Genomic DNA, 12,853 nt, shown 5'->3' with positions numbered 1-12,853 from the left:
GAGAAGCAGAGTCCCAAATGAGCAGAAAGCCAGATATGGGACTCGATCCCAGGACCCTGAGATAATGACTTGAGCCAAAGGCAGACGCTTAACCAACTGAGCCACCCAGGTGCCCCCAAAATATTTATTTTCAAGCAAACATAATAACATTGGCATTTACTGGCCATTCCCTGCACCAGTTTTCTTCACAAGGACAACGAGGATCATAGCAACATCTACGCTCTCGGGTTGACGTGAGGGTCTGATGTATACGAGGAGCCTGGTAGAGTACCGGGTCCACACCAGTCCTCAGAAAATGGTCCTTCTTATTCTCTGTCGAAAGATTGTGGATGGAGCTTCCTGCGATGATTTGTGAAGCTTGAAATCTGCAGGAAGGGATGACTGCATGAATGGATCCCAGGATGTGAAAACCATGGGGGGGGTGACCTGTCATTCCCCCCTGCTGTGTAACTCGGGTATGGGTCATGCTTGGGGCGCCCTGGCCTCGCTCGCACTAAGGAGAACGTGACTGCCGCAGGCAGGCGTTCAGCCTCCTTCTCTGTGTCTTCCCTGCATGGCCGCTCCTTGGAGACTCTAGTTCCATACTTAGCGCCAAATCCCTGGTCCACAGATGAAACTACTTTGAAGTCCAGCAACACAGCCTGCTAATTGGTACTCTGATAATCTTTTATATTGGATTTTTACTAAATAAAAGAGGCTTTATTATTATCGATGCCCTCACCAGTCCTTTTCATACAGGAAATTGGCTAATAATAAAGATTTGCCTGAACACGGGGGAGTTGGGGGGAGGGGACCACAGACAGCAGGTGGTCCAGCCAGTCCACTACTGAACAGTTTTTACTGTCAAGAAATCCAGATGTCTGAGAAATGTATATTGTGTTGGTCACCTTCCATTTCCTGCGAGAACACCCCGTGAACTTAGAACCAGGATTAAATTTCTGTCGTTCTCTTGGTTAAATCACACGGATATATTTGTCTTTTTTCCTTTTAGATTTGATCTTTCAACTTTGAAAAATCTTGAAGCGCGATCACAAGATACCCATACTGAGTTTTAGTAATGTTTTCCCTTGTTTAGGCAAAGGCATTGGCTAATAACATAAATTGGAGTTTCAATGTTATTCAGGCTAGAGTCAAGGACCAAACCTACCTGCTTGCCATAACAAGAGGGCTAGTTATCTACACACCTGGATGCTCTCTAAAACCTCCTTCCGAAAAGCATCTTTGGGGCTATTGTATCCCATATATCCTTTATAAGGAAGCAGATGTTATCTGCATGGAACATCAAGCAGTAAATTGCAAATTATTAAGTGTAATTAAGTGTCCTCTAAAGTAAGAGTTTGACAGTTTCCCAAACTTGTCTCGCTCTGACTCTCAGTCTCTTAACTCTGAGGAACTTTCCTGGACTTCCTACCAAAGCAAGAGTCAGTCTATAATTAAATTTCTTGCACCCACGTGGGGTCATAAACGACTCCACTTTTTTCAAATATACGCATAGTCAGCGAGCCAAAGAAAGGAAAGACAGATGTACCCTCTCTCTATCCAGGAGAGAGCTGGGGAAAGTAATTAAAAATAAAGCAAGAAATGGGGCACCTGGGTGGCCCAGTCAGTTAAGCGTCTGACTCTTGATTTCAGCTCAGGTCATGATCTCAGGGGGCTGGGATTGAGGCCCACACAGGGTTCAGTGCTCAACGGGGAGCCTGATTGAGATTCTGTCTCTCCTTCTCCCTCTGCCCCCCCCATAGTCTCACTCTCAAAAATAAGTAAATTAAAAAAAAAATACAGCAAGAAAAGTACCATTGAAATATGTACCAGCCATACATTTTGGCAATCATTAAGGGTGTTCACACATTAAGGGTGTTCTCCTTTCAGACAAACAATAGGATTATACTTCCTTACTCCCTTTTGAATTAGGTATGGTCATGTGACTGGTTTTGGCCAATGAGCTGCTGGATAGGTTTGAAGATGGAAAGAAGAGTATAGTTGAGGAAGCATCTGCTTGACGGTCTCCATTTTCTTAATGGTGTTGGAGAGGTGGTGGGAAAAGGTCTTAAACTAATACCTGGTTCCTACTGGAGTCAAATCTTGAGTGTGCTTCAGGAGGGACAAAACTTGGGCCTGGGTATGGATCTGGCCCTCGGGTTGCTCATAGGCTGAAAGGAATGGAGACACAAGAAGCTATGATACAAAGTTGAATGTGACAAGAGCCATCAAAGAGGAACACATACAGTTGGAGGAGAGGTCAGAAGAAGGGGAAACCATGGAAGGCTGCACCTTGGAGGAAGCACCTCTGAACTGGATCCAAGAGGTATCATTTGAAAACAACACAAATGGGGGGGAAAGACATTTGAACCAGAGAAATAGCACAACTAAAGTGAAAACGTTTGGGCTGTGGAATGTGTATGAGGAGTAGTAACTAGTTGAGCCCACATAAAGCAGAGGGCATGTGGGGGCGGGGAGCAAAAGGAAAGGAGTTCTGGGTCGGATCCTGGGAGTCTGTAGGTCCAACTGTCAAACAATCCTCAGAAATAAGACACAGATATTTAAAGTCAGTCTTTCCCAAACTTCCCTGCCCACAAAAACCACCCAGTCTGCCAATTTAAAAAAAAACAAAAAACAAAAACGAGATTTTGGGACTACCCCCAGGCTTCTCTGCCTAATTATCTATATTTTTAGCAAGCACTCCAGGTGAATTTTATGATCAGACAAGTTTAGGAAACACTGATCGAACTGAACCCAGAGAAGACAACAGGCACGGTTGCGTAAGATCTCAATATTTGCATCCGTGCCTCCACTCTTTCATTTCCAAAACCAGATTTTCATTGAGTTTCTTGCACGCCTGGCACGGCGCTAGGAGAGGCAAGCGTGAGCAAGACAAAGCCCCCGCTCTCTCCGAATTTACATCCTACGAAGAGAAAGTGAAAATACAAACTACATAATCAATTCTTTACAATTATGTGGAGTGCCACTGGGTGTTTTAGTATGCTGCGAAGGTGGGTACTGGGGAGACCTGACTCCCTAAGGAGTGCCTAAAAGCTTACGTTTGGAAATAAAACCGAAGCTGGCGTTTGAATGATGAATCGGAGTGAGCTAGGCCGAGAGCTAGAAAAGATCATTCCAGGCAGAGGGAGGATCACTGGCATCTGCCTGGACGGAGAGGGTCCAGAGGAATCGTAGAGAATTCCATTGGGACTTGGCTGCAGAAAAGGAGTTAAACAGTCGACATGAGCTATAGCCTGCACTGGTGACACTGTCGAAGTATGTGCCAACCAGACAGGACTCAGACCTTGGCAGGAGTCCCAGATTACACTTCCGAACTTCCCCAGCCTGTGACCTTTCCCATGAAACCGATATGCTTCAATACCAAGAGAACAATATTCTATTCTCTCGCTCGCATTTCTCATTTGAACATTGTGAGGCAGCGTGGCATTGTGGGAAAGTGTGTGGGCTTTGGAGCCAGCAGGCGAATAAAATCCAGCCCTATCGCTCGCTCGCTATGGTCTTAGGCAAGTCACTTCATCTTCCTGAACTTTAATTTCTCCCACTGTAAAATGGGGCTCGTGATCGTCTCTACCCCCTAGGGTGGTTGGGGGGTTTCCTGAGATAAGGTGTGTCTAGCATGGTGGATAAGAGACCTGTGTTCCCCCACGGACTCCTGGGTGACATTGGGACATGGTGATTTACCTTTCTAAGGCCATTTTCATCGCCTGCAAAGTGATGATAGTAACACATAAACACACAGATGTCATGAAGAATACAGATCCCGTGTGAACAATGCCCTTTTTGGGTATCAGTTCAGCATTCTGTTTCTAGTGAGCTGGGAATAAACCTTGGAGCATGATAAGCAACAGACCCGAAGGGAGAGCCAGGAGCCCTTGGGCAAGTCACTTCCTGCTCTGGATCTCAGTCTCCACAGAGGTGACATGAAGGAGTTATGCTTCCCCTACTCTCTACACCGACCTTTTTAGCCCAATATATCATTGACCAAGGCTTTTGGAAAATAAAAAAAACACCCCCTTCGACATCACCGCAATGCCAAATTACTTTTATAAAAGTCTGTAAATGCTTCCTCTCCGGTTCTGCGCTTGGCACACCGTGGACAGAGAGCCGCCTGAGACCCAGCCCCAGTCCAGGGACCACCTAGGGAGCAGCCCTGGCCCTGGTGATCTCTGAGGGCTCTTTTGGTTTGGACGTACTAATGCTGAAGGGACTCCCATCACTTCACAACAATAGTCTGTTCCGCCACAGACAACTCAAATCTGAAGACCGGGAGGCCCAACCGTGTTCCTCCAAGGATGCCAAAAATGTGCTGCAGATTAAGCTGGTAAGGGATGGCGATGTTCCCTTTTAAGTACTCGCTACTTGACAGGCTCCTTCCTATGCAGTGAAAACAATTTGTTGCAGGAGGAAAAGGGAAAGAAGCGAGTTTGAAAGAGATGGGCGTAACCGCGAAGCGCGCGTCCTGTACTCGGCCTGACTGCTTCAGAGAGCGCATGCGTTGGTGCATGAGACAAGCGGACAAGTGTGCCTGCGCATGCGCAGGGGTAACCAGGAGCATTCTAGGTAACTGCACGGGGGAGGAAAGAGTGCGTCCAAAGCAGCCAACCCAGATTGGCGCAGGCATGTTTGTGCGTGGGGGTGTGTGCACGTGTGTAGTGACATATGCACAAGCATGTATATTAATTATACAAGTGTCCTAAACTGAGAGTGCAGACTGAAGTTTTTCCATCCTGCCTTTTCCTCAACAAGTTGTTTCTTGCCGCGAGATCGTAAACTCTGTCAAAACAAGTTCAAGTGCCTAGAACAGGATCTCGCACAGAGCAGCGCTTTGATAAATATTTGTTAAAAGCACAAATCCGGGATGCCTGGGTGGCTCGGTTGGTTAAGCCGCTGCCTTCGGCTCAGGCCATGATCCCAGCGTCCTGGGATCGAGTCCCACATCGGGCTCCTTGCTCGGCGGGGAGCCTGCTTCTCCCTCTGCCTCTGCCTGCCATTCTGTCTGCCTGTGCTTGCTCTCTCTCCCTCTCTCTCTCTGACAAATAAATAAATAAAATCTTAAAAAAAAATAAAAGCACAAATCCACAGAAAGTATTTAGCATAGTACCTGCATGCAGTAAATGGTCAGGAAATGTTAGCCACTATTGTGATGATCACAGTGCCTTGTATTTAGTAAGAGCTAAACAAATAATAGTTGAATCTTAAATTCTAAATTAGATGGTTGCCTATGTGGAGTGATTTCATTTGCTCTTATTAGGAGGGCACCTCTGCTATTTTTTTTTTCTTTTAAAATCAACTTTATTGAGGTTTAATTTACTGAAAATAAAATATACTCATGCTAAGTGGCTGGTTTAATGTACCTTGATGAATATATACATACATATACTTATCACCCAAATGAAGATATGGAATATTATCCCCAGAAGTTCCCTCCTGCCACTTTGGACTGCAATTCCCCACCCAGGCCCCAGGCAGCTGCCGATCTGATTTTTGTCACTGTAGCTTGGTTTTGCCTGTGCTCAGATTCCATATAAATTTCATATAGACTTTCTTTCACCAAGTATAATAGTTGTTGTTGCATATGTCAGTACTTTGTTCCTTCTAGTTCCATTCTATGCATTTACCACAATTTCCTGACACAGTCCTCTGTGGACGGCTTCGATGGACGCTTTGGGAATTTCCGGGTTTGGGCTATTATAATAAAGCTGCTGTAAACATTTGTGTGCAAATCTTAGTATAGGCCTTAATGTCACTAAGGTGAAAATCTAGAAGTGGAATGACTGGATCTTATGTTACGTGTACATTTAACTTTATGAGAAACTGTAAAATATTTCTCCGAAATGATTATAGGAAATAAAATTACACAGAATTTCTGGTTGTGGCCATGGTACCATATATGTCTTCACTCAGCGAACAACCAGTAAATTGGACAAAATAAGTGAAAAAACTGTTTTCAGATATTGGACATCAGGCAACATCAGAACTGAGTTCTCTGAGACAAGGGAAACTGAGCAGTTTAGCCCTACGATCACATTGATCTGGCATGTATGAGCCCTGGGATACATATTTCTGGAATGTTGGCGTCATTTTATGTTAGTCACCATTACAGTTTGCACAATGGCTTGCATGCAGTAGGTGCTCAAAAAACGATACCAGAATCTAAATCAAAATTAAGCAGTTTCTTATAAGGACTTACTTTATTACTTTAGTGCCTTTTAAAAAAACCTGCATTTTGGGGGTGCCTGGGTGGCTCAATCAGTTAAGCATCCGACTCTTAGTTTCGGTTCAGGTCATGATCTCAGGTTCCTGAGATTGAGCCTGGTGTTGGGCTCCACACTCGGTGGGAAGACTGCCTTAGGTTGTCACCCTTTCTCCCTCTACCCCTCCTCCCACTTGTGCTCTTTCTCTAAATAAATAAATGAATGAATGCATAAAATCTTTTTTAAAAAACTGCATTTTGAATAATGCTAAGCCTGCATGAACGTAGCAAGAAAAATTGGCAAGGAACTCCCAAATATCCTTTCTCCAGGGACCCCATTCAAATTTCACCAGTTGTTGCAGTATCTTTTCTAGCAAGAGAATACAGTTCAAGCCCACAAGTTGCACCCTGTTGATACAACCTTCCAGTCTCTTAATCTGGACTCGTTCCTCAGTCTTCACTTGATTTTCATGACTTTGACTTTTTCAAGATTATGGTGTAATTTTGTAGAATGTCCTTCATTACATATTTGTCTAAGATTTCCTCACAATTAGACCCAAGTTCTGCATTTTTGACTGAAATATCACAAGAGTGATGCTATGTTCTCATTTCTGTCCTCTCAGGTAGTACATGGTGCTGCTCTGTCAGCCTAAGGTGTTGTTAAATTTGGTCACGCGATAGAGTTTTCATCATGGATAACTGTGAGGAGCTCATCCCGGAGTATCTGAATTTCATCAGAGGTGTGGTGGACTCTGAGGATCTTCCTCTAAATATTTCCCGTGAGATGCTGCAGCAAAGCAAAATTTTAAAGGTTATCAGAAAGAACTTGGTCAAAAAGTGCTTAGAACTCTTCACCGAACTGGCCGAAGACAAAGAGAACTACAAAAAGTTTTATGAGCAGTTCTCCAAAAACATCAAGCTTGGCATCCATGAGGACTCTCAGAATCGGAAGAAGCTCTCGGAGCTGTTGCGCTATTACACGTCCGCCTCTGGTGACGAGATGGTGTCTCTCAAGGACTACTGCACCAGAATGAAGGAGAACCAGAAACACATCTATTACATCACAGGTGAGACCAAGGACCAGGTAGCGAACTCGGCCTTTGTGGAGCGTCTTCGGAAGCATGGCCTGGAAGTGATCTATATGATCGAGCCGATTGATGAGTACTGTGTCCAGCAGCTGAAGGAGTTTGAGGGGAAGACGTTGGTGTCTGTGACCAAAGAGGGCTTGGAACTTCCAGAAGATGAAGAAGAGAAAAAGAAACAGGAAGAGAAAAAGACAAAATTTGAAAACCTGTGCAAGATCATGAAGGACATCTTAGAGAAAAAAGTTGAAAAGGTGGTCGTGTCAAACCGACTGGTGACCTCCCCGTGCTGCATCGTGACAAGCACATACGGCTGGACGGCAAACATGGAGAGGATCATGAAGGCCCAGGCCTTGAGAGATAACTCCACCATGGGCTACATGGCCGCGAAGAAGCACCTGGAGATCAACCCCGACCACTCCATCATCGAGACCTTACGGCAGAAGGCCGAGGCCGACAAGAACGACAAGTCTGTGAAAGACCTGGTCATCCTGCTTTACGAGACGGCGCTCCTATCCTCCGGCTTCAGTCTGGAAGATCCGCAGACGCATGCCAACAGGATCTACAGGATGATCAAGCTTGGTCTCGGTATTGATGAAGATGACCCCACTGCTGACGACAGCAGTGCGGCTGTGAGCGAGGAGATGCCGCCCCTGGAAGGTGATGACGACACGTCGCGCATGGAGGAGGTTGACTAGGTGCCGTGAGAATGACTTGTACATGTATTCGATACTTTATCTTCATTCCCTCTGATAATATATTTTCAAGGATGTTTTTCTTTATTTTTGTTAACATTTTAAGAATCTGTATGGCATGACAATAACTACTTAAGGGGAAGATAAGATTTCTTTCTGTTTGAGTTTGAGTGTGATACTGTGACGTGTAGGAACTAAAGCCCAGCTAGTTTTTCTTCCCTAGTGCCACGCCGGCTCATTGTAACCGGACAAGGTGACCTTTGTTGTGAGGTGTGCGTAACCTAACGTTAACTGTGATCTACAGTGTTTAGCTACCAAGTGGATTCCTTAGTAAGACCAAATTTGTCTGTCACTGAAGTGTTCCGAGCTATACCTTGATGTTTTAAAGAGAAATGTTGGTTAAAACAGCTCTCACCCTCTAGGATCTACTTTTTAAATCTTCTGTCCCCTGTAGTTACCAGCTGCATGTACCAGGCCTCTAGAAACTACTAGTTTAACCAACCGGATGGCAGTAACCGTGTATAGGGCTTGTTTTCCAAAGAGGAGCGTTGTTTAGAGTAGCGACATTCTAGGCCTACTTAGGCATGTTGTAAAGCTGTTGGAGAAGTAACTCCACAAGTTCCGTGAGTGGAAATGTAGTGCTCAAGTCACATTCTACATTAAAAGGTTGTAACAAATACAAAAAAAAAAAAAAAAAAAAAAAAAAAAAAAAAAAAAAAAATTTGGTCACGCGATTAATATGGTATCTGCCCTGTATTTCTACTGTGCAGTAACTCTTTTATCTTCTTCTTTTTTTTTATTTTTTTTTTATTTTTTTTTTTAAATTTTGACAGAGAGAGATCACAAGTAGACGGAGAGGCAGGCAGAGAGAGAGAGAGGGAAGCAGGCTCCCCACTGAGCAGAGAGCCCGATGCGGGACTCGATCCCAGGACCCTGAGATCATGACCTGAGCCGAAGGCAGCGGCTTAACCCACTGAGCCACCCAGGCGCCCTCTTTTATCTTCTTCTTAAAGAATAAATGTTTTGGGGGGGAGACATTTTGGAACTACACAAAATCCCATCCCTCACCCCATTTTCACCTACTAGTTTTAGCATCTGTTGTTGTTTCTTACCTGAATTAATTCTTTTTTAAAGTTTTTAAAAATTTTTATTTTTAAATAAACTCTACACCAAACAGGGGGTTCGAACTCACAACCCTGAGATCAAGAGTCATGTGCTCCACCAACTTGGCCAGCCAGGGACCCCGTCTTACCTGAACTAATTATTTCTATGATGGTTGTCAGATGGTGACTTTTTTTTAGTGGGATATAGTCTATCACCATGATTATATATATTATCGCTCAAATTCTCCTAGATTTGGCCAGTGTGATCCTCTTTAAGCTGCATTTGTATCCTTTATACATAGCCCCTTCATTCGTAGAGAACCTCCTTATTGTGGGAACAATAAAAGGTTCTAGGTCCATCTGGTTCTTTTCTTGCCCCAATCCTTGATGCAGTCATTTCTCAAAGGTGCTCTGGCTTTTTCCACTGGACAGTGAATGGTATTTAGAAACCAATATCTGGACAGTAAGTGTGCTTGTTGCTACCTCAGTATCACTCTTCTAGGACTGCTCAATGAACAGAGTTAGGAAATACATGTGTTTATGTGTGTCGGGGGTACGTCTACACGTATGTATATTTATATACACACTCACATATAAATATTTATTACACACATTTACATTGATATTTATTTCTACATCGTATTTACTGAATACTGAGTTCATATCAATACCTCTAATGCCTACCCAATGGCTCAAGGTTCAATCTCACTTTATCCCTTTAAATATTTATAACTCCCTTCTTGAACAGTTAAAACCAACTGGCTCCCGTTGTTCTCAATATATTTACTTATTTCCTCAAGATATTTACTTAGTTTATGTACTCATTTGCTTGGTCTCCCTATACATATGAAATCTCCCATTCTAGCCACCACTAGACTTCCTTTCCATTACATTCATGTCTGTCTGCTTTTTGGCAAAGAAGAAAGGAGGAAAAGAAACAGAAAGGAAGGAAGAGAGAGGGATTTCACGAATGTAATTTTAAAGTTCTTTGAAAGAATCACAAAACACAGCTATAGTGAAATCACATATCACTCAAGGACAATCTTACAAAGCCAGTCTAAGGTGAAAATCAAGTACAGTCAAAATCACCCTTGAAAATCTCTTCAGGTGGTATCATCTTGGAGACCTATATACCATCTCTCAATAAGCCCAGCACAACCGTTTCCTCCCCAGTGTTGGAACATAGCTGTGCTTCTTTGGTTGAGCACCAGAATAAGTAGTTTGGCTTGACTATAACGGCTTTGTTGTCTAAAAATCACATACAGCATGGCCATATCCTCAATCCATGTGTGGCAAATAGGAACTGAGACCAACTAAGAGTCTAGACTGCCAGTTCACACCTACTTCTGGGCATAAACGCATTAAGTGGAAGGCACCTGGGTGGCTCAGTCAGTTAAGGTTCTGCCTTCTGCTCAGGTCATGATCCTAGAGTCCTGGGATCGAGCCCACGTAGGACTACTTTTTGAGCAGAGAGCCTGCTTCTCCCTCTCCCTCTCCCTGTTGCTCTCCTTGCTTGTACTCTCTCTGCCTCACTGTCAAACAAATAAATAAAATCTTTAAAAAAAACCACCTCATTAGATGGAAATTGTGGACATGATCGCTTAAATCACTCACATTTTTTAAAAAGATTTACTTATCCACTATAGAGAGGGAGAGAGAGTTTGAGAGCATGGCCGGTGGGGGTGGGTGACAGAGCGAAAGAGAAAGAGAGAATCCTCCAGCAGACTCCCCACTGACCACAGAGCCCAAGGCTGGGCTCCATCTTAAGACCGTGAAATCATGATCTGAGCTGAAACCAAGAGTCCACCACTTAACCGACTAAGCCACCTAGGCACCCCCATTCACATTTTTCCTTTATCAATCCAGTTCTCCTGACTCGTAGTTATGGTTCTTTGAACTAATTATTCATTTACCAAACATTTGGTCAATTACTACTATGTGCCAGGCAGTATTTTAAGTGTAGGGGATACAAATGTAAACAAAACCAACAAAAGTCTTATCTACATGGAGCTTTCATCCCAGTGGAGGAGACAGACAATAAGCAAACAAATGTACAGGGTAGAAGATGGTGATAAGGGCTCTGGAGAGAAATAATGGTGATGTTATGGAGGGATTGGTTGGCTACTTCATTTTTTTAAGATTTATTTATTTATTTGAGAGAGAGAGAGAGCAAAAGCGAGGCAGAGTGTGCGGGGGCGTGCGGGGGAGGGACAAGCAGACCCTCCACAGAGCAGGGAGCCAACACTGGACTCAATCCCAGGACCCTGGGATCATGACCTGAGCTGGAAGCAGACACTTAACTGACTGAGCCCCCAAGGCACCCCTGGTTGGTTACTTTTTTTTTTTAAAGATTTTATTTATTTGACAGAGAGAGAGAGATCACAAGTAGGCAGGAGGCAGGCAGAGAGAGGAGGAAGCAGGCTCAGTGCTGAGCAGAGAGCCCGATGCGGGGCTCGATCCCAGGACCCTGAGATCATGACCTGAGCCAAAGGCAGAGGCTTAACCCACTGAGCCACCCAGGCGCCCCCCTGGTTGGTTACTTTAAATTAGCCTTTTGTAACGGTGTCTCTGAGCAAGTGTCACGTTCCACTGAAGTATGATGAATGACAAGATGGTGCCAATCACTTGCGAGCCATAGTAAAGAATGTTGCAAGCAGAGGGGACAGAACAGTGAGTGTAAAGGCTCTAGGGCAAGAAGGAGCTTGATGTGTTCTAGAAAGGGAAAAGAGACTAGTTGGGCAGAGGAGAGAGTGGTATGAGGTGGTGGGGATGGGGTGGGAAGAGGTAAACACAAGACCACCAGGCAGACGAAAAGCATGCTGTGTCTCAGCTGCAGTCCTTGATTCAGTAGGTCTGGGGAGGGGTCTGAAAAATATGCCTTCCTAGCAAGTTCCCAAGTCATGTTGATGATGTTTGTCCAGGTACCACACTTTGGGAACCACTGTGCCAAAGTCTTATTCCTCCAACGGAGATATATGGATACCTGGGGGGTCATTGAGGACACAGGAAAAACTTGGCAAAAATGAATTGCATGGCTTCTTGTATAAAGGATACTGTGTACTATTTTAGACAGTATTTGTTAGTACACTTTGATAAAAGACACAGGTGTTTTCTTCACATAGATTTTCCTCAGCCAGACCTCTATAAAAATACACAAAATAACATTAAATCATAGTGAAGGCATTTCTTTGGGGAGCTAAGATAATAGAGTCCAGATACTTTTTTTCTTCTGATTATCTAAGATATGTAGTAAACAATCTACAGGACACATTTGTTGAGGAAAAAAATCAATATCCCTTGAGGACTTGAGGGAAAACCTTATTTTAAGTTAAAATAAAAATATATAATGAATAAGAATGCAAAATTTGCACAGCATTTTTAGATAACGTAGGAGACTTTAAAAACATTTTATGCTTGCTTTAAGTTGCTCCCGGCTCTGTTCCAATCTTTCTCTTCTGCCATTGGGGACATTTGAAAGGAGTTTGAAAGGCACTGCTCTGAGGCAACCCTTCTCAGGCATCAGTCAATGGTGAATGCATTTTTATGGTTCAGTGGAAGTCCCAATTATAGTTGATGGCAACGCTTCAAGCTGGGGTAAGTGGCCGTGGACGGTAGTTGAGGAAATTCACTGCACCAGTCCTGTGAGGCAGAGGGGTGAACGGTAAGAAAAGGAGAGACTGGCAAATGAGATGAACAGGAAGTAGAAATCAGGGAGAGATATTATTACTCAATCAACAACAATTGCTCACTCTACTAGGCAGAAAGGACTAGGCTTTTCTA

The 12,853-nt window shown here is 43.8% G+C and overlaps 1 protein-coding gene across 1 annotated transcript; it reads left to right on the top strand.

Moving 5' to 3' along the window:
- The first annotated feature begins 6,877 nt into the window (after positions 1 to 6,877).
- LOC125092138 (heat shock protein HSP 90-alpha-like) lies at positions 6,878 to 8,649 on the top strand. The gene has a single exon (XM_047716492.1). It carries the CDS (start codon positions 6,885 to 6,887, stop codon positions 7,971 to 7,973), a length of 1,089 nt encoding a protein of 362 aa, XP_047572448.1. The 5' UTR covers positions 6,878 to 6,884; the 3' UTR covers positions 7,974 to 8,649.
- The last annotated feature ends 4,204 nt before the right edge of the window (positions 8,650 to 12,853 follow it).

The sequence above is a fragment of the Lutra lutra genome, chromosome X, assembly GCF_902655055.1.
Source record: "Lutra lutra chromosome X, mLutLut1.2, whole genome shotgun sequence".
Classification (NCBI taxonomy): domain Eukaryota; kingdom Metazoa; phylum Chordata; class Mammalia; order Carnivora; family Mustelidae; genus Lutra; species Lutra lutra.
This window is presented reverse-complemented; position numbering and strand designations above follow the sequence as displayed.

Bases quoted from the DNA above. Each gene is read 5' to 3' on its own strand.
- LOC125092138 (XM_047716492.1), top strand. From the start codon at position 6,885: ATGGATAACTGTGAGGAGCTCATCCCGGAGTATCTGAATTTCATCAGA.